Below are 27,936 nucleotides of genomic sequence, written 5' to 3'. Positions count from 1 at the left end.
AAAAATTGATTCTTTTAACTCTTCTTAAAGGTACTTTTTTTTCCTGATTGTAAGTATAATATGCAATTCAACTTCTCTGATTTATTCATTCTCTCTCACACCTGCTTACTTGCTCATCGAGGGGATATTAAATTTAGGTACAGGATAGGGTAATGGAGTGTGTTGTTCTTCAGTGGAAAAAGATGACCTGAAAGTTATGATGATGCTATGATTGAAATATTTCCTTATGAAACCTGCTGTGGTTGCATTTTATATTTGAATTAGGATTTGTGTAAACAAGCGGGAATGATTATCTTATTTTTATAATTTAAATAAGCATTTAATTATTCACTGTTACTAAATTCTATTTTCATTAAGGCTTGCCAGAATGTAATTATGTGGAGGAAAAAGAACATGCATAAGAGGGAAGAAATGTTTCTACCTCATTATCTAGCGTATTATTTGAATTTATTTTGTGAAAGGTAATTTTTTCTTTAGTTGTCTTGATGACAGATTGAGTACTTTGCAGTGAGAGTCGCTTACAACTGATCAACATTTATTAACAGCCATTAATGATAAGAAAATTAATCCAAAGAAGTAAGGTACTTGGGAAATACATTTTGTTTTTGTGTGTAATCCTTAATAATGTATAAGGTATTTAACATTTTTTTCCAAATTTCATAGAGCATTGTTGGGAGGAACTAAAACACCTTAAACAAGATCATACTTAAATGGACTTTCCTTTTTCTTTCCTTTCTCCTCTCCCACACTCTCTCCCCATTTTTGGCTTCTCAACTACATTCTCCTTCTGCTCTGCATTTCATGTAGAAGATCATCTATTTTATTAATCTGTTTCCTGATATGACATACTAAGATTAGACAGTTCAATATTAGTAATATTAACATAAACTGAACTAAAATTTGATGTTCCAATGTAATTATGTTTTAAAATAGGTTGAGGGTAATCTAACTAAATATTATTCCTGTTCAAATGACTTGTTTATACAAGCAGTTCTTGCTTTCCACAGTAGACCAGGACTGTAAAAATGACTGCAAGTTGAAATTGTGCAAAATAATAATAATCATTGGGGAAAATGATTGTTCAGTGACCTTTAAAATTTAATCAGCACATATAAAATGTCAGTTATAAATGTGTAAGTAAATGAACAAAGTAGTAAAAACCAATACTCAGTACACTGTGAAATATTAGAAACATTGAAGAGATATCATTTTTGTAAAAAATTAATCAAAAGTAGTTTGAACAGTACCTTCTTGTTGTAAAACTAGCAAGTTAGCCTTTTTTTTTCATATCTTAACAAATGTCATAATCCTAAATTTGGATCAGCTTCCAACATTTTATTACTCTTTTAATGTTGTGAAATATCTCTGTTCTTTTTCTTTTTAAGTAGACTTTACTTTTTAGAGGAGTTTTAGGTTCACAGCAAATTCAGCACAAAGTACAGAGTTCCCATGTACCCCTGCCCCCGTGCAGAGATACAGCTTCCCCCACTATCAGCATTGCACACAGAATGGCACATTTGATATGATCAGTGAACCCACATTGTCAATCATCGAAATCCATAGTTTACATTAGGGTTCACTCTTGGTGTTGCACATTTTATGGGTTTGACAAATGAATCCATTACAGTATCATACAGAATGGTTTTATTGCACTAAAATTTCTCAATACCTATTCATCACTTCCCCTAAGCCCCTGGCAGCCACTGATCTTTTTACTGTTTCTGTAGTTTTGCGTTTACCAGAATGTTAATATAGCTGAAATCATGCAGCCTTTTCATATTGGCTTCTTTCACTTGGTAATATTCATTCAAGTTCCCTCCATGTCTTTTCATGGCTTGATAACTCATTTCTTTTTAGTACTGACTACTATTCTCTTGTTTGGATATACCACAATTTACTTATCCAGTAACCTGCTGAAGGATATTTTGGTTGCTTCTAAGTTTTGGCAGTTACCGATAAGGCTGCCACAAACATCCATGTGCAGGTTTTTGTGTGGACATAAATTTTCAGTTCCTTTGGGTAAATACCAGAGTGTGATTGCTGGAGTATATGGTAAGAGTGTTTAGTTTTGTAAGAAACTAACAGACTCTTGCAAGGTATATGTGCTAGTTTGCATTCCTGTCAGCAATGAATAAAAGTTCCCGTTGCTCCACATCCTCGTCAGCATTTGGTGTTATATTTTGAATTTTTGCCATTGTAATAGGTATGTATGGTATCTCATTGTTCTTATTTGCAGTTCCCTTGTAACATGATGTTGAGCATCTTTTTATATATTTATTTGCCATCTGTATATGTTTGGTGAGTTGTCTGTCCAGATTTTTTGTCCATTTAATAATCAGGTTATTCTTTGTCGTGGATATTTGGATTACAGTCCTTTTGCAGATACTTTCTTCCCACCTGTGGCTTGTCTTCTTATTCTTTTGATCTCTGTTCTTTTAATGTTCAGTTTTTGGGTTTTTGTTGTTTTTGTTTGTTTGTTTTGCCAGTGTCACTTCCTCTGGGATATCTTCACCTTTGTCACAACCACATTCCTCACTTATGGCAGTAAGTTTGCCTCACCAGGTACTTCTGGCTGCATATCTAGGGCCTCTTGAACTGCAGTAGTGTCAGCATTCTTACAGCCAGCTCTTTACGCTTACGTTCAATTTGAATTTCACTCCAGCATCATCCCTTTTCATTCCTATATTGTATTTTCACCTTTGTTGATGAGTTCCCTTTTTCAATTATCCACTTTTGTAAAGTGTCAAGTGGGTTTTTCACTGAGAAGCAAGCAGTTTAACTACACACTTTGCTGACTGTGTGTGAATGACAGATGTGCAGTGACCAAGACTACCAAACTCTGAAAGAAGTGACGTGATTGGTTGTGATATACATCTGTTATTTACATAGTGATTTGTGGACTGAAGAGCTAGAAGCAAAATTTATACTTTATGTGTTAGTCACAGTTATGCTATACTAACTGAAGTACAAACCATTTGGGGGAGAAAATGTGTTATGCAACTAAACCATTGTGACTGAGATGCATGCATGTCAGAGCAGCACAAAGCAAGGCCTGCCCGTATTGTAAACTATTTTTCCTCAGTTATAAATGACTTGAAGCTATTCTGAAAAAAAAGGTGCCAGAAACAAAAGTCTTGGTTTCCTCTTCCTTTTTTATTTTGTTTTTATAAGTAGAATATGCAAAAGTCAAAACCTTGATGGAACTGGGGAGGGAAGTGTGTAGATTATGTGGCACGTTGATGTAGCTTATCATCTTTTGGGAGTGATGCTGTGAAGAATAATGAAGTTGGAGTCAGCAGGCATCACCTAGAGTTTGGTTTGCGGCCTTTGCTGTATCCAGTCAGCTATGGCAGGAATGCTTTGGACTTTCCTGCGTAATGTCACCAGCCTGGGATGGATGTCCAACAAATCAGGTTTAAAGACCAAAAGTGTGGTACTGCAGATTTCCCAGTAGAAGTCTGCCCAAGTTACCTAGTTTAAAGGAAGCAAATTTTCATTGGAACATAAAAGGCCTAACTTCTTAATCTGAAGGTAGTGTATGACAAGCAGTGGGAAAGCTGGACAGCCCCATGTAAAACAATGATATTGGAACACTCCCTCACAGCATACACAAAGATTAACTCAAAATGGCTTAAAGACTTAAACATAAGACAGGACACCATAAGTCTAGAAGAAAACAGGCAAAACATTCTCTGATATAAATCACAGCAGTGTTATCCTAGGGCAGTGCACCAAGGCAATGAAAATAAAAGCAAAAATAAACAAACGGGACCTAAGTAAACTTAGAAGCTTTTGCACAGCAAAGGAAACTATAAACAAAAGGAAAAGACAACCTATAGAGTAGGAGAAAATAATTGCAAACGATGCAACTGCCAAGGGCTTAATTTACAGAATACATAAACAACTCAATAACAAATAACCCAATCAGAAAATGTGCAGAAGACCTAAACATTTCTCCAATGAAGACATACCAATGGGCACATGAAAAAATGCTCAATATCACTAATTATCAGAGAAATGCATATCAAAATTACAATGAGGTATCACCTCACACCAATCAGAATGGCCATCATTAAAAAGTCCACAAATGAAAAGTGCTGGAGAGGGTGTTCAGAAATGTTTACTCCTCCTACATTGTTGGTGGGATTGTAGTTTGGTGTAGCCACTATGGAAAACAGCATGGAGATTTCTTATAAAACTAAAAATAGATTTATGATCCAGCAATCCCACTCCTGAGCATGTATCTGAAGGGAATTCTAATTCAAAAACATACATGCACCCCAGTGTTCCCAGAAGCACTATATAATAGCCAAGTCATGGAAGCAACCTAATGTCCTTCAACAGATGACAGGATAAAGAATCTGTGGTATATTTATACAATGGAATACTACTCAGCCATAAAAAAGAATTTGCGTTGCATTTGCAGCAACGTGGATGGACCAGAAGATTGTCATACTAAGCCAGACAAAGACAAATATTGATACGATATCACTTACATGTGGAATCTTAAAAAATTACACAAATGAACTTATTTACAGAAAGAGACTCACAGACATAGAAAACAAACAATGGTTACCAAGGGTGAAAGGCAGTGGGAAGGGATAAATTGGGAGTTTGGGATTTGCAGATACTGACTACTACATATAAAATAGATAAACAATAAGGTCCCACTGTATAGCACAGGGAACTATATTTAATACCTTGCAATGACATCTAATGAAAAAATATGAAAAGGACTCTATACATATACATATACACAACTAAATCACTGTGCTGTACACTAGAAATTAACATACCATTGTAAACCAATTATACTTCAGTAAAAATAATAATAAGTAGTGTAAGTGAAAATAATCTGTAATTACAAAAGCAGAATGTGTATATGATAGAAAGTTACAGACTCCCAGTGCACAGAGGTTACTCATATTAATACCTCTGTGCATGGTATTTTTCTATGCATGTGTGTGTGTGTGTGTGTGTATTTTCACTAAAATGAGATCTTACAGTACATACTCTTGTAACTTGATTCAGTCTCTGCCTCTCTGTGATAATACATTTTCATCTTATTTAATACCCAATCAATACTTTTCTATTTCAAAAATGTTCTTTATAAGATAAAGCAGAATCCATCTCAGGACCATGCATTTCACCTTGTTATATTCTTTAACTTTCTTAATTCAGAACAGTACTCTGGCATTTTTCACAGAACTAGACCAAATAATTTTAAAATTTGTATGGAAACACAAGAGACCTTAAATAGTCAAAGCAGTCTTGAGAAGGCAAACAGAGCTGGAGGAACCATGCTATGCTCCTGTAGAAAGCTACAGTAACCAAGACAGTATGGTACTGACACAGAACCAGACTCATAGATCAATGGAAAAGCATAAAGGGCCCAGAAATATACCCATGCACTATGGTCAATTAGTCTATAACAAGAGGCAAGAGTATACAATGGAGAGAAAACAATCTCTTCAATAAATGGTGCTGGGGAAACAGAACAGCTATATGTAAAAAAATGAGATTAGAATGTTCTCTACTACCATATAAAAACAAACTCAAAATGGATTATGGACCTAAATATAAGACTGGAAATGATAAGACTCCTAAAGGAAAACATAGAATACTCTTGGACATAAATTGTAGCAATATTATTTTGGATCTGTCTCCTAAAGCAAAGAAAATAAAAGCAAAAATAAACAAATAGGACCTAATTAACCTTAAAAGCTTTTGCATAGCAAAGGAAACCATCAACAAAACAAAAAGGCAACCTGTTGAATGGGAGAAAATATTTGCAAAATGATATAAGCCATAAAGAGTTAATGTTCAACATATATTAACAGCTCATACAACTCAACATCAAAAATACAAACAATCTGATTAAAAAATGGGCAGAAGACCTGAATAGACATTTTTCCAAAGAAGGTATGCAGATGGCCAGCAGACACGTAAAAAAAAGCTCAGCATTATTAATCATTAGGGAAATACAAATCAAAACCACAATGGTATTATCACCTCACACCTGTCAGAATGGCTGTTATCAAAAAGATCACAAATAACAAATGTTGGCAAGTATATGGAGAAAAGGGAACTTTTGTACGCTGTTGGTGGGAATGCAAATTGATGCAGCCACTGTGGAAAGCAGTATGAAGTTTTCTCAAAAAACTAAAAATAGAACTACCATATGACCCAGAAATTCTGCTCCTGGGTATATATCTGAAAGAAACAAATACACAAATTCAAAAAGATACATGCACCCCAATGTTCACATTATTTACAGTAGCCAAGATATGGAAGCAACCCAAGTGTCCATTGACAGGTGAATACTATTCAGTCACAAAAAAGAATGAAATTTTGCCATTTACAGCAACATGGATGGGTTTGAAACCATTTATGCTTAGTGAAAGAAGTCAGACAGAGAAAGACAAATACTGTATGGTATCACTTACATGCAGAATCTAAGAAATACAACAAACTAGTGAATATAACCAGAACAAAGAAGCAGACCCACAGATACAGAGAACAAACTAGTGGTTACCAGTTACATGAGACATTCAATACTTTATTATAAAGTAGACTTTGTGTAGATGATTTTGCCCAATTGTAAGCTACTGTAAGTGTTCTGAGCATATTTGAGGTAGGCTAGGCCAGGCTATGATATTCAGTAGGTTATGTGTATTTTTTGACTCAAGATACTTTCAATTTATGAATGATTTATTGGGATGTAACCTTACTGTTAATTGAGGAAAATCTGTAATAATTTGGCTCCATAGCATCTTCTAAAAGTCACCAAAGAATCTTTGGTTTTGAGGTGTGTGTGTGTGTGTGTGTGTGTGTGTATTTGGTGGCGGTGATTATCATACACTCATGGATTAATTCATTTTGATTTGTTTTAATCCACTGCAGCTAGCATTCTTATTGAAGCTTGAGTTGTCCCATGTTTGGCCAGTGGGAATCTCTTTGAGGTGGCTGCTGAGTTCTTTTGATACAACCCCAGTCGGTTTGTTTGTCTGTTTGTTTTGATAATTTACTTGGTTCTGGTATGAAAAAGTATTCCCAGCTCATGTTTTACATTTCCTGCCCCAAAATGAGAATGAGCTATTTCTTCAAGAAGCCCTGGTTCTTTTTAGTATTCAGAGACCAGAATCTGGGTCCTAGGGTACCCAGAACAGCAGGGTTGGTCATTTTTTCAAGAAAATGAGATGCAAAATGCTTTTTTTCTTTATCCTAAGATAAAGTACATCATGAACCAAAAATGGTGTATGATTATTCTTTTTTGTTGACAGAATATCTATAATGAGATGTCTACTCAAATCATTGTGTTTTACAAATAATAATCTTTCTTAAACTAGTTTTTACTAAGAAGAGTACACAGGTACTTCTCCACAGACTGTGCATCAATTTGGCACAATCTCATTTGTTTCACTTTGCTTTTGTTTTGCAGTGACAGCTTTTTTAAATGATTTTGTTGTTATATAATTATATAAAATATTTTAGTTTGTGTTTCCAAAGTTAAGTCCACCAAAAATGTTTATTCCAAGAAATTTAGCCTTTGTCCCTACTCGCTAAGCTCCTCCCTCCTCCCTATGGGCAACACTTTTTTCAATAAGGTTTTATAAGTTGTTGGTATGTAGATATAGATATAGATATATAGATAAAGATATAAACTTGTATTTTTTAAGATGTAAAACATACTCACAGAGTTACCAATAAACCACTCTTTTTCCCCTAAATATGTGTCCAAATCTTGCAGAAGATGAGGTGCATCACATGTAAGTAGCTCCTTAAACATCTGATCCTAGGAGAGAGAGAAAAAGACCACTTGAAGGATAATAGGAAGAAAAATAAATAATACGATTTGAAGAGGAAGTAGATTTTTCCATCTTCATTTTCCCATGAGTTCAAAAAAGAAGAGGAGAAGCTACATGTTATTGGTGGGTGGTTGTTTTTTAAAATGTATGTCATAGAGATTCAGGTTTGATTCTCTACAGACCTTATTTCCCCCTTTATTACTCATGGATTAAAAAATAAATATTTTTATCATCAGTTCTTATAGTTTCTTTGCATATAATGACTAAATATTTCATCCATAAAATCTTTACATGCTTTTTATCTTAATTTTTGTTAATGAAAATTATTCCATTATGTTTTTACATTTCTAAAATTCCCCCTTTTTTTAGCCTCCCTCTCTTTAAAGTAAAATAATGTAACTGAAGATAAAGAAATTAATTTTAATTTATAAGGCTAGATTCCCCCAGTTTGGCAGTCTTTCATCTCACCATTGTGCTTAACAGAAGTTAATTCATAATAAATCGTTACGCTCTCGGTGCTTTCTGGATTTCCTCTCTTGACATTGTGCCTTAGTGTGAGATTTGTCTGCCTTGAATATCATCTATAAAATCCATCATCTGGATGCCCCACTTTTAATATAATATGTAAGGTATCATCACAAATCAAAGAATATCCTCAGAAGAAAATTTACAGATACATCTATTTTAAAAAGTTATCTTTATGTTTTTACTTGGATCTCTGATGGCCAAATGATTTATTCATGGCCTCTTTCTTGGTCAGAAATACTTATTTGTTTATATTGGGCTAGTTTGTATCATGGATGTGAAATGTAAGCCAAATTGAAAAAAATTATAAAACATGTATATGACATTAATTAATATTCATAAGTGGCCTATAATAAAATCCAGCCTTTATTGAGGTAAGTCAGTTAGTGGATAAGTTTCTCACCAATTTGCTGATTTACTTCCTGTTAGTATTATGACTTAGCCAGGTAATATAGATTACTATAACATACTGTCTTTTATTTGTAGAGCACAGTTTGCTAAAGAATCACCATATATTTACATACATGTGCCAGATTTCACAAACTGGAGCTTTGGAAGCTTGTCATTATTTTGATTTTATATGCTCTCCACGGTTCTATACCTCCTTTGTATATAAGGTTCTCTCTCTATGGTGAATATATTCATAGTTCTAAATAAAATAGTGCGAGTCCTTCAGCCCCTTACACAGAATTTGTGAGCTGAGGTGCAATGGGCCCAGAAGCAAGTGGCACTTCCCACAGCTCAGCTGAGCATCAGTTGGGGAGGTAACAGCCAGCTTGGCTGTCCTAGAATAGCTAGAAACAGGGGGGAGTTAAACAGAGCAGGATGTAGCTGCTGGACGGCTTTCCAAAAACTCCTGAATACTCACCTGGGTAATTCTGTTACTTTTTCTAATGTGCATTTCCACAATTTAAAGTACACCAGTGCTGTGTATATGCAATTCCAAATAGAAATTTCTCTGCACTCTTGACTTCTCCTTTAGCCAGGTTCTCTTTATGTGTCTGGTTAATCATCTCAGTCTAATGAAATGTAATTGCTAAACAGCATAATTATTAGTATTTAAGAATCATTTTAAAACTCACCAAAATAACCTAAAGAAGATAAAATTTAATTATACATCCTTTTTAAAGTGCATTTTCTGATAAACTCTAGTGGTGGACTCTTAACTTGGTGGACTCAGAAATTTCCTACCTCCTCCAGAGCATTATAAGGCAGGAGGTTGTCACCCTGAAAAGTCATTGCTATAGTATTCTATCAAATGATCTTTAGCAGAATTAGGGAGGTTTGTGTATTTCTCCAAAGCACCATTTTAAAATTCACAGTACTAAAAGCATTTAGTATTGGAAATGGGCCACTAGCATTCCTTCAATCCTGCTCATCCTTCATCTCCCCACCCACCACCCCCTGCCCTGTTCTTCAGATGAGGAACCTGAAACAGATGCAAAGTTTAACCACAGAAACACTAGTGCCAAGTGCAAAGATTATCAATGTGACCAATGCCGAGAGACATATTTTGCCTTATAAATTAAATTTAAATTAACTTTAAAATGTTAATTGGAAATAGAATTTTAGCAACCAATACTGAAACATTTATAATCGTGTATTTGGTAGTTTTTTTAAACACATAGAATAAGAGGACTTTTTTCACTATCCATTCTTCTTTACTGCATCAATATTCTGCTTTCAAAAATTTTACCTGACCACAAGGTGGCAGCAAAGCAACCCACTACGGAGAGACAAGCTGATGCGATACAAAAGAAGTGTGCGTGTTTCATTGTCTACTGCAAGTTCTTCTTGTTAATCAGATAATCAGATAGCCAAGCTATCTGCAATATTTCTGCAACATGTCCCGCTTTCTGATGGTTTATTCAAGAACTTGGATTATGTCTTGCGAATTTTTTTTAAGGTAGGTGGTATGTAACAGCATTGTAATTCAAACATTAAGCATTCCTCTTAACATAAACATTCAAAGAATATTTTCCTCTGGGAGGTAGCCTCTGGTGTGGAGCCTCTGCCCCAGAAAGGTACAAAGCAGAGAAACAGAGATGGGCAAGCCCATGTGGAACAAAAAGCTTTAGATACTTTTTTCTAAATTGAGGATTATGCATCTACTTGTCTCTGCATTTATAAAGATATGTGAAATATAAATGTCATGACTGACAAATAAAAACAATGAGCACTGAATGGTATGATAACACTGTATTAATTATAACAACTAATATTTATTGAACACTTTCTACTTAGCCACAGGTACTTATGCAACCATTTCATCCTCCCAACATACTTCAAAGCAGATTCTGTGATCTCTCTAGTTTACAGACAAAGAATGAAAATTTGATAGGGAGTTAAGTGACAACTGGTAAAAAGAGAATCAGGATTCAAGCCTGGCAGTCTGACTCCAGAGCCCAAATGTATTTCTATCATCAAAGCTGGGCTTTTATGTAAGACTTTGTTCTGGTTACTCAGATGTGTGTGTGTGAGTGTGTGTGTGTGTGTGTGTGTGTGTGTGTGTGTGTGTGTGTGTGTGTGTGTTTCTCTACACACACCTTACATTTATGTCAAGGAATCAGTACATGTGAATACTTTTATGTTCCAAATATCTCTATTCAAATCAGAGGGTCCTATTAAACAAACAGTATTTAGAATAAATATGCTTAAGTACATTGATAAGACTGCCACTTGTTTTGTGCTGGGGCTTTTGGATATAGGTCTTAAACCATGACATGCACGTAAATACTCGTGCACAGCTGTTTTGAACGGCTGCTGGCCCCGTGGCATTACACCCGGTGGTTAAGAACGTGGAGGCTGAGTCAGAGTGTCTGGGATTTGAATTCCTTGTGCACCACCCACCAGCTAAATAACCTTAGGCAAGTTATTTACAGTACATGAACCTTAATTTCTTCATCTGGAAGACGAGGATAACGAAAGTTTCCAAAATTAAAGTGAAGAAGGCTTGATGATAAGAGATACGAACACTGGGGATGTGCCCCAAGTAAACAAGGGAGTAAATAAAAACAGAGGGTGGCATCCAGGAAACAGGACTCCAGCTCAAGAGAAAGACATTCCTGGAATGGCAGTGAAGGGAAGTCCAATGATGACAGCTGGGCAAAAAGCCTAGACAGCTCTCCAAAGGGAAAAGGACATCTCTGGCCAGCCAGCTCCAAGAAAATAATGGAAATAATAGGTTACCTGGTATCATTTACTCGGTGGAAAATTATATCGGCAGGCATTGAATAGTGTGGGAAGGTTCAGCAATGGAAGTAGGAAGAATTAAGCAAGTGAAAAAAGGCAATTACTAATTTGAGGAAGAAAGTGAGAAAGGAAATATAATCAAAGTATACTACCATGCACGATTCTGCACACTATTTGTATAGGCATATTAATGTAATGACTGAACATGGATTTCACCACAAAATTTTAATATTATATTGGGAGTTTGGGGGAAGAGGAGCAGAGAGAATGACTACATAAGAAATAAATTCTCATTAATTTAGTCTACTGAAATGACCTAAAATTAGTGAATCAAAGAAAGCCATATTTACATATCCTATAGAAATATGAAGATATGGAAATCCTAAAGAAACAGCTGAAAGTGTTAAAATGAGGGTTGCATCTGAGGAAGGGTTAATATGAAGAGGTAGGACTGGGAATCACTGTAGTACTTTGTTTGAAACTTTTTAATATAATTGGATATTTCAAAACCATGGTATGTCTTACTTTGATTTTTTTTAAAAAAGGAACTTTTAAAAGCACCTAACATAATGTTTGGCAAGAGGAAATGATTAATAGCAGTAATAGCAAACTGATCACATTACTTTTACATCTTGTTTTTTCTCTGCCCAAGGAAAACATGACATGAAATCGTCCAACGTGTCCACGATTGCATCAACTTGACATTGTTCCAAGTCTGTTTTTCCAGCCAAATCTATGGAATAGAGAGAGGCCATTTTAAGACCAAGAATATGCTCAATTTAACTTACTATAGTAAAACTTTTTAAACAGGCAATATATTCACATGGTTCAAAAATTCAAAACAATATAAAATAGTATCCATTGAGGACTAACTTCCACCCCTGCCCCCGCCCACTTCATTTTGCTTCCTTACCCACCATACTGGTAACCACTTTCATTAGTTTATTTTGTATTCTACCATTGTTTCTTTGTGAAAATAAGAATATATATCCCACTCAATACGCACCTCCCCCATATGTCCTAGAGAGCCTTTCTTACAGGTCCCTTAAGGGCATCCTTGCTCTTTTTTCAGCTACATGGGATATCTTTAAGCAGAAATGCTGCAAATTTATTTTATGATCCTCAACAGATTAGGTTTGTTTCCAGTCTTTTGCTAGTACAAGCAATACTACAATGAATAACCTGTTATCTTTTATCTTGTAGAAGGAATTATTTTTATTTTGCAGATAATTTTTGTCAGGAGCATTTGTTTTCTTCTTGGAAACTAAGTTTAAAATAATAGAGGAGGTTTTTTTTTTTTTCTGTCATTCATTGATTATCATTTTGTTAAGGAATCATTGGTCTTCCCAAATATTTTCCCATTGGTGTCAATTTAAAATGCTTCAGTGTGGAAGCATTTTAAGATAGGTTGCTTTTGTACAACTGTATAAATTTGCTAAAAATCAAGGAACTATATACTGACAATGGGTGAGTTGTATGTTAATTATACCTCAAGAAAGCTGTTAAAAGTGAAAGAAAATGCTTCAGTAATTTGATTTCTTCTGTAAACTATCTATATTTGTGAGTGTGTGATGTTCAAAAGCTGATTCTTCTTTCTGACCTTGGAAAGTCCTTCCGAATTGTATCATAGGTTCTCTTCACTCATTTTCATCCTTACTCCCTACTCTGACTTCCACGCGCAAGGCTTCAGTCAGTCTTATGCAGATGACTCTGTATTCAACACGTTTAGTCCTAAATTCCAGGTCCATATCCTCAGCCTCCTTTTGGGTAATCCTCTGTCTATCCTTTTGGCCCCTGAACTTCCTTCAGCAAATCCCAAAGTGCAGTCATCCTGTCCTACTGCAAACCAGCTCTTCTTCCTCATTCATTCAACAAATAATTACTGGGCTCCAACTGTGCATCGGCCCCAACAGTGGCTCCAGCAGTGAACAAAGGAGGTGAATCCCTTGCCTGCGTGGCACTTATGGCTAACTGGAGAGGACAGACAATGAAAAGGATATCGCAAGTTAAAGGAATTTTTTTTTTTAAATAAAGAAGAGGAAAAGAAGGAGCCATGAGAACAAGAAACTATGTCCAACCTGCCATCTGCCTGGCCCTCACTCTTCCTACTCCAAAACAGTGCCCTCCACACGCCAAACCCTGCTTTCTAGCCCTGTGATGATGCTGTCTTCACAAACTTTCTCATCTTTTCCTTACTCCTTGTTCTTTTCCATTTCTGTCTGGACTATTTCAATGACATCCATATGTGCATCCCTGCAGTCATGCCAAACTGATAGAAAGCATGGCCGGAATAATCTTCCAAGCTCATAGCTATGGTTATGTTGCTTTTCCAGGTTAAAAACCTACAATTGAAGTCAGACATGCTAGCAAAAGTTTGGGTTCAGACATGTCTAATTTTTCAGCTGAATTCCAACAAGGGATTGGGAGCAAGGAAGTGCAGTTCAGGAGAGTCTGTAGGTCATATAAAATAAAATTATATTATTGTCTAGGGAACTCATGGAAAATTAAACTGATAGCAATAGTACAAGTATACTTCTCTGGCATTTAATCCCATTTAATCCTATTCTTTGTAGTATAGGGTTAAATAATAAAGTTATTTAATGAATATTAAATATATGCCTTTTTTTCAGTTATCAAAAATCTTAAACACAATAAATGTATTACCTGTGTTTCTGGTCAAATATCTTGCGATTGCTAGGCTCTGGTGAAGGTTAAGTCCATCGACTTCCAAAATGGGAATTTTGCCAAATGGAAGAGCTTAAAATAAAGTGAGCAAAGAGTCAACTTCTAGAGCAAAATCAGGACAGAATATTTCCATTTTACTGATAATGGTGGAAACAAAGCATGATTTTAAGTTACAGAATTCTTGAATATTTATTCTAAAAGGAACATTGGGCACCCTCTAGTGGAATCCTTATGTTTTACAAGTAAAGTGAGTCGTTCAAAGATCTGTTACAGAGTTAGTGACAGAACCAGATCTAGAAACCAGGCTCATGGTGACGCTATACATCATACTATATATCATCTCATAAATTTACTAATTAACTTTTGAAAATATTTTCTTTTAAAGCTTCATTAACTTTTCTGGCTTCTATCAGAGATCAAATTATTCTTTAAAAATACAGTCTGAGAAATATGGCAAGTTTGATTTACATATTGAGTTATGGTAAAGAATTTAGCCCAAATTATTATTTTGATGAGGGACTATTTGACATACATAGTAAGGTAATAGCGTATCTGGATAGATATAGGACAGACTCATAGCGTGTTATTATTTTATCTGTAAATCTTACTTTTTTTCTTATCTAAACCTATTATATTTTTGTCAGAAAGTAATTTGTTATTCTTTAGTATAGAAAAATTATAAGATAAATAAAAATAATTCTACCACATTGCTGGAAAACAAGCCGCTGAAAAACAAGCAACTAGAAAACAAGCCACACCTAAATTTCCATGAGCTTAAAATATTATATTCACACTTACTTGCTTAAAATGTACATGCTTGCTTTGTTTTAATGGTTTACGCAGTAGATGACCTATAACATCTATTATGCTAAAGAAAATTTGTAAGGAGAAATCCCGAGATTGACCATAAGGGCATGAAGGAGGGCAGATATTTCCTTAGGGTAAAACAATGGCCGGTCCTGGAAAGCCAGATCATCCATTAACAGAACTTTGTCCTGGCCTGAAAGCATGCTGTTTAACCCGAGGGAAGTATTTGCTATCTCAAGATGTCCCAGAGGCAATAACAGGATAGACAGAAAATTTGCATACCCCGAGGAGGGTGATTGTTCCTGGAAGGAAATTAATTCCTGAAATTAATCAGTTAACCAGCAGGCAGAACTTAGTGCTTATCGCGTGGAATATCTAAAGCCCCACCTCTTTGATCGCATTTTTTTCTGAGTTGTATACTCGACCAGGCTTTCGCACCGCTCTAGATCCACGAGATCTTGAGTCCCCTGGTCCCATCTTTGCTCTTTACTTTGTCTCTTTCTTAAGTCTTGTGTCACCTGTCCTCAGACACGGTCCTGAGCTGCGCTGGACGCAGCACTACATAATTATACCATTTCAATATTTTAATTATTTTTCCCTATATGTATAAAAACAAAATCATAATGTATATAGTGTTTGTAAACCATTTTTCATACGATAATACCTTTCTGAAATTTCTCTATATCAATGAAACACCATCTTTCTAATGATAGATACTTTGCCATATGAATCATCACAATTTCCCTAACCAGTGGCTTAGCTTGGGACATACAATTATTTTTGAAAGACAGAAAAGAATAAAGTTCCACTTGAAATCCTATGACACTGACACAGCTATTAGAATCAAACTTCAAGTGTCTTTCATATGTACTGAGTAAGTTCAAGATGAACTAGAGTTCACACCAGGAATAAAAACTTCTTTGAGTATTTATCTATAAGTGGGCCACATACTATTCTGAATGTCTGAGATACTGCAGTGCACAAAACAAAGTCCCAAATGAAGCTGACATGAATTGTGATCCCTTATTTGAAGCAAAGTATGTGATCAAGAGGGAATTAGCAGGGGGAGGTGGGTATTGCTCAGTGGTAGAGTGTGCTTAGCACGGTGGGTTCAATCCCCAGTATCCCCATTAAAAAAAAGTGGGGGAGAATTAATACGCCTAACATTTGGGGGTGGTTCTTCATGGGCATCATACTAAATATTTAACATGCCCATTAGGTCTTCTGGTACTTACAACAACCTTGTGAAGTAGGAATTAATTACTATCTCATTTTATAGGTAAGGAAATGAGATGAAGAGAAGTTACATAAATAGTCCAGATCACATACCTGGTAAAGGTGAGATCCAAACTGAGGTCAGTTAGAACTTTTGCTCAGCTGTTTTCTAGTTCTAAGAGCCATGTTTTGAGAAAGACATTAAAAATCAGAGCAAGCCAAGAGGACTGTATCCAAATTAGAGAGGGGTCTGAAAACCATCTAATATGAGGATTGAATGAAAAATTTAACACTTTCCACTGAAGAAGACAGAACAAACTAAGTGAAACATAAAAGCCACCTCCAATATGGCATAGTTATCAAATGGAAGAAAAACTTTTCTTATTCTGACTATCTGTAAAATGCAGGACTAGAACCAAGAAGTAATTTTTGAAAGGACTGATTTTAACTCAAAATGAAAAATAATGTTACCATTGGAACTTTTGACAATGGAATGTGTTTTCTTATGAGATGGTAAGCTTTCAGCTACTGGAAACGTTGAGCCAAGCTTGGGATAATTGCCAACAATTGGAATATTGGGCTGCATTTAGCAAGAAGAAATTTAAGAAGACAAATGCTAAGTCCTTTATTTGGTTCCAAAAAAAAATAATTTCAGGGTGTTGGAATTGTAACTTAACAGGAACACCTGTCAAAAAGCTTTAAGAGATTTAGTGAAGCTGAATGTAAGGTCTCAGTGTGCTTTGGCTGCCAAAATAGCTACTGTGATCTTGGTAAAATGTCTCAAAATAATGTCAAGGCTTGTGCCAGAAGTGATGGTCCCACTCTGCTCTGTGCAGTTTTTATGCCGGGAACACTGTGTTCCTCTAGAGGCACCACACATAAAATGGCAGACACAGTCTAACAGGAGCTTGTTTTACTTGGATGGTGAGGAAACCCAAACCAGGGGAAATAAATGGAACACTCCAGCAAGAGAAGAGAGTTGCCCCTTGGACCAAAATGTAATTGCAGATCTCAGATAGTCCATGGGAAACAGAATTTTAATCAAGAAGGGGAATCAGGGGTAGGAAGGCTGAACTGAATTTCACAATGATGACCAGAGAAACAATCAAGGAAGTTCCAAAAGTTGGTATCTAAATAGAAGTATACATGAGCATGAGTTAACTAGGGACTCAATTCTGAGTTCAGCCAAAGACCTTTATCCTCAATCAGAGCATTTTCATTGAACTGACTACATAGCAGTGGCTTTTTTTCTATGATGTCTTGAAGATACTAAATTTCTTCAGACAATTGGATGTGAGAGGAATATTAGTTTGTTATCCATGAATTAACATTTTAAAGTCCAAGACCAATGTATGAAAGCTGTTTGGATAAGGAAGTTTCTTTTAAAAGATTTCCTCCCTTCTGCTTTCTATACTCTCTTCCCAGAATTTCATGGAGATGTTGGACCTCCTAAACTGATTGATTCTCAATTTTCCTTATCTTTTTTCTCTTATTTTTTTGTTTTTCCCTATTGTACTTTTGGGGGGAGTTCCTTATTTTTCATTTTATTGATTTGTTTTTGTCAAATATTAATTTTCATGAACTTTTTAATCCCCTAACATTCTTTTTCACAGCATCCTGTTCTTGTTAAGAAAGTATAGAATATCTTCTCTTTTCTCTCTGAGGATTTCATATTTTTGAAGTTTTTTTCTTGCTACATCACCTTGACACCCTCAGAGAGGTTTGCTTTTAGGTCTGTTTTATTAGAAGCTTTCCACATTATGGACTAATTTTTGACTTGCCATTTCTGTTTCAAAGAACAAAGAAATAAAAGCTAACTGGAATCTCAGGGTGGATGAGAAGGGCTTGCCAACATGGGCTGGACCATTTCACTGAGATCTCCCCATCTGTTAGGCATTTTTCTTGGACTGGTCAGTTTTCCCAGAGAGAATTCCTCCTATTTCCTGCCTGAGGGATATCAGCCTGGTTTCAGTTGATTGTAGAGCAGGGGAAACGGCTTCTCCTTCTGGACTTCCACTGAATGCCACTTTCCCTATAGCACTGTGTCCTCAGACATGCCTGGTGTCCTAGAATCCTCTGGTCCATCCTCTCTTGAAAGTGATCTCCATACTTCTGCCAGGGAGACAGGAGGATCTTGTTGTCACACTGCTTCCTCACATTCTTCTAGGCAGTCCTCCATCAGCTCAGCTCTTAGAGTTATCTGTTGCAACCAATTCCTGATCCTTTAGGGGCATCTCTGGGGTCACTCAGCTTTCCTTCTCCCCTTCCAGGCTTATATTTGAGCATCACTAGCCTACTAAGTCACCTTACCATTCCTTGACCTGCTTTCTAGCTTCCAGAATTTTGCTCTCATATTTAAGGTTGATTTCTTTATCTCTGGGTGGGGGAGGGGTGCCTTTTTCTCAAAAAGTACTTTAATATTATTAAAGGAGAGAGAAAATATAAAACCTGTGCACAACCTACTAGGTTTGACCAGGAAGAATTTTTTAATAGAAATATCCAATGATATTCTAGATTACAGTAGGAGGGATGTCACAGAGAGCTTCAAACACCAGAGAGTATTCCTAAATTAAATAGATGAGACCAGATATAATTTGCAATAGAAACTGCTTTTCAGTATCTATTCTTTGATTTTTTTTCCTCAAAGTAATAAAATCCTGAATTTTTAGCAGGGCAAATGCTTATCCACAATAAAGTCAATGTTTCCCAGCTTCCTTTGCAGTAGCATATGACTAGCTGACTAAGTTCTTGCCAGGGCAATACAAGCAGAAGTGATGTGGGCGACTTTGTGGTCATTTTGCTGGGAGGAAGAGGTGTTTTCTCGTCTCTCTTTCACACTTCCCATGAGCTGGGATTCGGAAGGAGAGTGAACTATTTACATGGTGTGAATAAGAACCCAGTACAGGTGGCAAATGAACAGAAGAGAGGGAGCCTCGTTCTTGAGAGCTCATGGGGCAGAGCCACTATGCTAACTTGGGCTTGTATGCAAAAGAAATACATTCTTATTCTCTTTAAGCATTGTTTGTGTTGGATGTCTGTTAAAGCGTTTGAAACTATATCTTAACCATCACTAACTTTAAGATCACTTTCAACTCTAAGAATCTATGAAAATATTAAGAAAATGCAGTGATCCATTTTTAATAACATAATGAAAAGTTAAGGTAGAGTAGGGAATGAATAACTCAAACAAATTATATCTAAAAACTAAAAGGCAGACTTTGTCATATGTAAGCTCTCCACAACTTGCTATCCATCTTGACTTAATTAATGGCTAAAATGAATACTCCACCTATTTTATGTCCATAGAATTAAAAAGCTCATGTACAAATTCTGATATCAGGAGAAATGCTTGGATATTAATGGTAAAGTTTCAGAAGAACAGGAAATGAGATATTCTATCCCACCAGAGAAGAGTTCTCTGATAAGATAAAGAGTAGTTACAGGGGCAATGACTTCAAAGGAATTCATGCTTCCAAAAGTCATGTGGCAATATTTTTTGTTAATATATAAATTATCATGATTGATAATATATCAATTATATGATTGTTACTGGCATTATCTAGTGCAAATAACTTGGGCCATAGCATTAAATGGACCTGTGTTTGAAAATCAGCTGTACCTTGCTACAGCTGCGAACCTGGAAAAGTTACCTACACTGTGTGCTTCAGGTACCCCAACTGTAAAATGCAAACAATAACACATCCCATGTAGACCTGCTAGAGAAATTAAATGCAATAGGGTCTGGAGAGTATCTGCCAGCCGTAGATAGTCTACAAGTACTCAACAGCTGTTTTCTTCAGCTTCATCTTTATGTACATTTTTAATCATCTAGTCTTCAAAATATACATTTTAAATATATAATTTTTAGTTAGTATTTCTAGGTAACATGGCAAGCATCTAGATGACTTACAACTTACTGAGAACCACACCCTGTTGTTTAATGTAATCATATTTCTAATTCTTCCTCATTGTTCTCAGTGCTAAGTAGCACGTTTCATTGGGTTACCTAGCCAATTTGTAAATTTGTTCTTTCCTCTGATCAAAGAGATCCCAGTTTTATTCAGGTATCCACCTCTCTCTCATATAGTCACAGGCCTCATGAAACTTGGTTTCATCTCCAGCTTCAGAGTTGGACTAGATGGTTCTAAGCTTCTTCCCACCCCCTTTGCCAGTGATGGGTTCAGAAATGGACATGTGACCCAATTGAGCCAGTGAGACACAAGAGGTTTGCTGAGGTCTTCTGCGGAAAAGTTTTCTTCATCCTTCTGGGAACACTTAAGGAAGCAGAGCCTCCTCTTAACTCGGCTCAGTGTTGCGGCTGCATGCTGTGAGGTTGGAATTGCAGCAGGCATATGTTGCTGCCAGCCTTGTGATGCAGCCAACACAGGAAGACAGATAAAGCCATCCTTTGAAACCTAGATTTTCCTCTGGATTTTCAGTTATGTGACACATTTCATTTCCTTGTTATTTAAGGCATTTGAGTTTGTTTTTCTGTTAGAGCAGCTTTTCTGACCTGTTGTCAAATCATTTTCCACATCTGTAGCAAGCCCATCCAATTCCAATGGTCACAAGTTTGCCTTCAGTATTCCCCCGCTTCAGCTCTGCTGCTGGGGCTTCATGTTGGGTTATTTTTATACTCCTTTTCTGTCAGGTTTGTGTTTTCAGCTCAAATAGAATTTTCTGGGTCACATAGCATTTATTTAACTTTCCTGAACTGCTGCTTCTCAATGTAAAGCTACATGAGATTAAAAAACCTTTATTTTTCTTTTCCCTGAGGAAAGACAAGAGGGTCTAGAAACATTTTCCCTACATACATTTTCATGAACTACTGTTTGTGCTACTTACTTGATTTGATTTCAGGCCAATCAGCTTGTTCTAGTCTGTGGTCTTCATACTTTATGTCCAAATATGCAAATATGTACCGAATAATTTCTGCTCTCCCCCTCATATTAAAGTAAATGAGTTTGTAGTTTGGCATGATGTAATTCTGGAAAGAGAAAAATAGAAGGATTATTTAAACATCCCTCTAGAGATGTCTCAACATTTTTCTTGGGGGACTTTTTGAAAACTTTATGGAATCTTCTGGGATAACTGGAGATAATTAGAAGATATTTCAAAATGAGTATTATAAATCATGATCCTAATAACATATGGGGAAAACTCGACTGAAATAAGATCATGGCTCTCTCTGTTTAAGAACTAGCTGGAATGTTCCAGGGAAATAACCAAAGTCAAGTTTTATTTATAGAAAGACATAAGACTAAGAGGGTATCAATACACCAACCTTCAAAGGATGGAGTCAGAAGCTTTCCATGTTAAGATGTTTTTGTCCAGCTTTTTGCCACTTGTGAGTGGTGCTTGACATTTGGTTTGTCCTTTGCTTTGGTGACACAGCTGAGTTTGTGAGAACAGCTGGGTAGGGATTGCAAGGGCAGGGAACACACAACAGGCATGGGAACGAGCTGTGTCAGCCTGCTATCCCCTCCCTTCCCTCCCTTGTTGCTTTTCCCTCTAGGATTCAAAGGCTTATGGCAATGGTGTTGTCTTCTCTCCTTTACTGCATCAATGGCGCTGGGGTTTATTGGGTTGCTTGCACCATACAACATACTCCCATCTTGGGGACCTCTGGTGGGATGGGACAACGATGAGCATGTTTCTTTATTCCCTCTACAGAGGAACACGGAAGAAAGGAAGCAAACTTTTCTTACATTTCAGAAAGTTAGCTAATACTGGCGATATTGGTTAACGGAGGTCATTATAATTTTGTGAGTTTTCTGTGATTCATATAATTTCATTTCCATTGTCTACACACAGTGAATGATTTTAAGCACTAAGAGTAGGATGTATTGTCATTTTATAATGATTAGGCAACTGAGAAAGAAACATTTTCATTTGAAATTCAGTTCTTCCACTTAGTTTCTGTGTACCTTTTGGCTAGTCAACAAAATCTCTCTGAATGTCAAAGCCCACTTCTTATAAACAGAGATACTAATGTGGATTTGGGGGTTAATGAGTAACACATGTAAAGCATTTAGCACAATGCTAAACACTTAATAATTATTAGTTATTAATAATAACTTTGAATTCATTCTACGGTCAAGAATAAACACCATGAATACAGCACACTGCAAATAAATAATATTTATAGTATTAAGTAAATAAAAATCATAAATGACATTTATTTAAAGTGGTGAGTTTAAATAGTTTATTCTCTCCTAAGGAAATATTTTCAGAGATATTAACAGAATATTACATAAAAAGAAAAGTTGGGCTCAAGTCGCAAAACAAAATTCCATCTGAAATCACATCTCATAAAAGATCAAATGCAAATCATAAAAATCTAGATTGCCAAGCTCCTATTTCACGGACATGCATATTTCATCCATCTGTGGAGAGGAGGACCGGAAATGACTTGTCTGATTGCTTATCTAGACCCCCTCAGGCTGAAGAAATGATGGTGATGGCGATTCCTAGAAACCCATTTCTCTGAGCCTGGGTTTTCCACGCCTAGATGTTGTGAAGGTGGTGCTCCTTTTAGAGACAGAGACCCTAGTCATTCCGTGTCCTGTCCTCTCCCATTAGCTTCTCTAGTCCCCACCCAAGTGAAATGTGGCACATGCCACTTGTATCAATATGTGAGAGAATGTTCTCTGCAGAAAGAAGAATTCACTAGCAAACTAACAAAGCTCCAAGATTTATAGCCCCAAATTCCTTTGAGGGAGAAATATGCATATAGGAAGTTCACATTTGGGACACTAAATGAAGTGCCCATCAGAAATGGAACCAGTTTCCAAGTTTCTTAGAAATGTTGAGCTTAGAAATAAGTAGTGGTAAATACACAAGACAAAAATAGTAAATAAAAAATATAAAGTAACAAGTTTCCTTCTGAAAAAAAGTAAACATTTTACATAATCAAAATAAAGGGAACACTGATGTAGGATGTAAAAAATGTAATTGTTACAATTCCTTGGTCAATTTTTTTAAATCTCAAGAACAAAAATAGTCTTCAGAGTAGAAAAAGTGTCTATCAGTTGCACTTCTTTATTTGAAAAGCATTCTACACAATTTTTTAATTGATTTTTATGTTGTAGGTCAGTGCTTCCAAAGAATTTATGTATTTTTTCTTTAAACATTTTATGTGTATATAGATTCACTTGTGTCCATATGATCAACATTAAAAATTAAACATAACTTTCTCTCATTTGGTCAAATATCACATAATTCTACATAAAAATGAAGGGGTTGTTTGTTGTTAATTTGCAAAATTATGCTATTTTATATTGTATTTCACTCAAGTAAAGGAAACATTTAAAAATTCTTAACACGGGTTGGCAGCTGTCTACTCAGTAAATAGATCTTTAAGATTTGGCACAGGCCTATGGACATCTGACAGGCTTATCTTTCCCTCTAGAACATCCTTTCAACAGTCATAACTCATGAATAAAGCTGTACTTGTACATCATATTTCTGTACTTACTTGCGTAATTATATTTTCTACTGAGCAGAAGTCCAGTTTCTTGATTTTTATAGCTGCAAAACGTCACCCTTGAAGACTTGTCCTTCAGGGTACATGTGCACATTTTATAACATGAAAAATAAGTACTAAAGGTAAACGCTGTTGGAAATATTTACTAATTCTAAAAATCCTTTCAGTATTTTATAAGCCTTTGTGTAAAAACTAAACAGGAGGAATTCCAAGTAAATGTTTCAATGGCCAATGAAAACAGACAAGGAAATGTGCAATACAGTCTAAAGATAAGCAGAGAGGATCGTGTCCGGAAGAACAGTTTTCCCCTCACTGCACTTAGCAGTGTATCTGGTACAGTAATCTCACTTTGCTAAAGCCTTTATTTCATAAGGCTGATGGACTAAACGGGTTAAGTTAACATTCATTCCCAGTGAGGATCAAGCTCAGGGTAGAGCAGGCTGATTGAAAGGAATGCGTGGTTTTGGAGTAACCCCTGCCACTCACTATCTGGATGGCCTTGGACAAGTCACCTGTTCCTGGCTTCACTTTCCTCACCTGTGAGATGGTAGTGAAAATACAGTGCTTGGCACATAGTATTTGTTGAAAAACAAAAGAGAATAAAAAGGAAGAGAAGGAGGCAGGAAGTGAGGGAGGGACAGTTCCCTCCCTAACAGAGATGAGAGTCCAGCCTTGTGTCGTTTGATTGGACTCAAATCCTAAAGACCACGTTCTTTCATCCACTTTTTCTGTGGCAGGGACACAAAAGTGAAAAGTTATATAAAAAGAAAATATAAAGTTAGAATTAAGAGCACGATAAACTTAGCCTGGACCAAAATGAATAGAAACAAAATGCCGTGAACAGAACTCAGAATTCTGAGAGAAGCCGTGGTCAGCCAGGAGTTTAGCTTCTTCAAAATAACGGGGAATGAAAATCCTCCACACACGCAAGATGGGAGAGTGGAGAGACATACTGCTGGAAACCGGAACCCCGCAGGCTTTTCTACAAATTGTTTAAAAAGGTCAAATTGCAAACCTCTTGTAAAACTGCTAAAGACGAAAATATATGGAAAGTCACAAATAATTTAAATTACAAATAAAAAGGGATCATAATAGCAAATAAAATAGATGATTAAAAATCATAAGGTAACACTACAAATAACTGTCACAGAATCTGAACACTTAAATGGAAACCCTGAGAAACACAAAAATTAACATAGTCCAATAAAAAGAAACTGAAAGCCTGCATCTGATAATGAGTAAAGAAATGGAATCGGTAATTAGTCACACCCATGAAAGACACCAAGCCCAGACGATTTTACAGGTGAATATTACTTAATCCTCAAGGCAAAGTAATCCTTATCTTTTAGAAGTAGTTTCAAAGACTAGAAAGACGACAGAAGTGCAAAGATGTTAAAAGAGGAAGATTATAGACTAATCTCACTTATAAATATGATATAAACATCTGTCGGGAGCCTTAAGTGAGTGGGCCGTGGGGCCCAGGCCAAAGTTCACAATAACTTGCACCTGGTAAGAGGTAACTGTACGCATGCGCTAGGAGCATGAGTCCGCATTATGAACAATGCGCATGCGCCCCTAGCATTATAAAAGGGCAAGTGCGTACACCTGAGGGCTGGCCGCGCGCGTAGCACCCACTCGTCTTGCGGTAAGGCGCTCCACGTCACTCCTCGCGCCTTCTTCCAGTTGGGCAGCTCACCTCCTCGAATCCCTCTTCAGCCTCCCTCGGCTGACAACATCCTAAAAAACGTACTAGCTCTTCAAATTTAGTGTATAAAATTAAATGTAATGTTGGGCTGCACCCCGCAGGCTGGTAAGCCTTGTAGTTGCCCAGCCTCGAGACTGAAGAAAGAGCCCGGAGACGTTGACAGAGACATCAGTGGTTACTGGACAGGGGATCTCACACATCTGAAGTGAAAGGTCCTGGAGCAACATCCCACCGTGCACGGCAGACGACAAGCAGGACGCGGCAACACGCTTCACTGCTCTGGGAAGGAGGAGGCTACCATTTATAAAGGGAATTGATAACAGGTTGGCTTATCAGTTACAGGGAAACCAGTAATTGGGGCGGGGGACAGGCACGTAGGCAGTTGCTAATTCAGCCCATCTAATTAAGAGGATTGGATAGTCGTGTGAGGGAGGCAGACCTGGCAGAGCAGGGGATGTAGAGAGCAAGAGAACAACCATCATGAGTGTCCTGACCATTCATGTAATGGCACAATAGGGTTTATCCCAGGAATGCAAGGTATTTCAGCACCAAAACATTCATCTGTATCCTATACTACATCAATAGGTTAAAAGAGAACAACTGTAAGCCATCTTATCTTCTCAATGGATGCTAAATAAATGCTTTTTAAAAAAGCATTTATAAAAGTAATCACTCATTTGTGATCAAAACTCAAAAAAAAAAAAAAAAAAAACCAAAAAAACCAAAACACTTATCAAACTGAGAACAGAAGGAAACTTCTTTAATCTAACAGAGGCTCTACGAAAAGACACAAAGCAAACGTCATACATAATGGGGACCAATGGAAGCATTTTTCTTTAATATCAGGAAAAACAAGGATCCCTATGATCCTAGTATTCAGCATGGTCTGGATGACCTCGCTAATTCAGTAAGATTAGACAACAGTAAATAACATACGTAAGGAATGGAAAGGAAGAGACAAAATTGTCCTTATTTGCAATTAAAATGATTGTGTATATTCAAAATCCAAGAGACTTTACAGAAAAACCTGATCCTAAACTTAAAAAGGAAATGCTAAAGACCAAGACAGCCAAAAAACCCCAACCAACCAAACAAAAGAACAGAAAGAGAGGGCTTCACCTACCAGACAGCAAGACTTTAAAAGCCTTGTACTTATGGTAACGTGGTGTTTGTTCAGGACTAGATATAGGGGGTACACAGAGTCTCGAAACAGAACCTCAGGTGTACAACAGACAAGACATTACCATGGGGGCATACGAGGACGAGACTTTAAAGTGGTTCTGAGACAAAAGAGGAAAAACACACATAATGAAACCCCGACTTCACATAATACATAGAAATAACACATAAACATGACTTGATTGACCCAGGCAAACTCCAGTGTCGTGCTGGTCTCTTATTCCCTGTTAGCTTCACACTCTGAGCCCTACCACTGTCATTCTGTGTTAGGAATCCCATGCAGAGGAATCTGCATGTATTCTGTGAAATGATAAAGAAACAAGAAGTAAAAAGTCTGATCATGCTTAGGATCTCCTTTACACCTAAAACACTAACCACTGGTTTCCTTCCACCCCAAAGAAAGTCGTGTGAAGTTCCTGATTCACCAGATAAATAACTTACTTAGACTTCTGTTTGGAAAATAAGGTACACATCTTCTTGAAGAACAAATGAATGCATGGCTAACAAACACCCTGGATAGAAATTTTCACGTGTGAACTCATATGCACATAGTCATTAAGTGCAAAAGAAACTATAGCTTTTAATTTAAAAATTAAATGCTTTACATAAAAAGGAAGAATATTTTTGAAAAGTTCTATCTCGGGTATTTCATTTCTCCTAGGTTTGTAGCTCTTTTTACTATATACCAACATATTTTAGCTGGTTAACAACAAAATGCAGGAATCCCAGAGGGGATTTTAATGCAGTCATTGAAAATACAAGCTATTATAATAAAACCATTGAATTTTAACTAAGCTGATATTCTAATCTATATATTGCTGTAAGGGCACAGTAAAAACATAATCTCAAAAATTCTAGTGTCTGTGCCAGAAAGGTGACAACAATCCAAACTCAATTTTGTAGCAAAAGAGGCTAACATTCAATTACTTTGTTATGCACTTTAAAGATTTCAACAGGTAACTGAAAAAAGGGAAAGAATTTTAGGAGTAATTTTGATGGCTAGAAAGCTTACAGATAAGAAACTAACAATTCAGTCCAAAAACAGGTCACAAGGCAGTTAGACATGCACAGAATATGACAGTCATAAAAATAAACCCTAAAATGAAGAGTGAAAACTATCTCATTTCTAGTCTTTGTACAGCTCATTCATATCACTTACTTGGGCTGTGTCTCTGTGGGGTTTCTCGTATCTTCTGTGCCCTCGTATGGGACTGTATCTTGGGTTTATATGATGAGTAAGATACAGTCACAAGCCAATGAGAGATGAGGTGACTTCCACATAAGTCTCTTCCTTTATGTCTTAGATGAAATATGCCTGCCAAAATGTGCAAGTC

General features: G+C 36.5%; 1 protein-coding gene across 2 annotated transcripts; it reads right to left on the bottom strand.

Annotated features, from left to right (window-relative positions):
• Positions 1–380: 380 nt before the first annotated feature.
• HPGDS (hematopoietic prostaglandin D synthase) lies at positions 381–27,936 on the bottom strand. 2 transcript variants are annotated; one of them, XM_064484784.1, is made up of 6 exons: positions 27,762–27,936; positions 21,078–21,219; positions 14,190–14,282; positions 12,149–12,258; positions 7,697–7,795; positions 381–3,388 (listed from the first exon to the last, which is right to left on the bottom strand). In XM_064484784.1, exons 2-6 carry the CDS (start codon positions 21,208–21,210, stop codon positions 3,341–3,343), a joined length of 483 nt encoding a protein of 160 aa, XP_064340854.1. In that variant the 5' UTR covers positions 21,211–21,219; positions 27,762–27,936; the 3' UTR covers positions 381–3,340. The 2 variants fall into 2 exon arrangements, with proteins under 2 accessions (XP_064340854.1, XP_010978889.1); XM_010980587.3 differs by having other exon boundaries at positions 1,162–3,471; positions 27,762–27,934.

The sequence above is a fragment of the Camelus dromedarius genome, chromosome 1 (assembly GCF_036321535.1).
Source record: "Camelus dromedarius isolate mCamDro1 chromosome 1, mCamDro1.pat, whole genome shotgun sequence".
NCBI lineage: Eukaryota > Metazoa > Chordata > Mammalia > Artiodactyla > Camelidae > Camelus > Camelus dromedarius.
The sequence above is the reverse complement of the archived record's forward strand: the minus strand, read 5'-3'. Positions and strand labels throughout refer to the sequence as shown.

Bases quoted from the DNA above. Each gene is read 5' to 3' on its own strand.
- HPGDS (XM_010980587.3), bottom strand. From the start codon at position 21,210: ATGCCAAACTACAAACTCATTTACTTTAATATGAGGGGGAGAGCAGAA. The intron at 12,259-14,189 runs GTAATACATTTA...TCTATTCCATAG, and splicing joins ATATTTGACCAGAAACACAG to ATTTGGCTGGAAAAACAGAC. The intron at 3,472-7,696 runs GTGAGTATGTTT...CCTTTAAACTAG, and splicing joins AGTGGTTTATTGGTAACTCT to GTAACTTGGGCAGACTTCTA.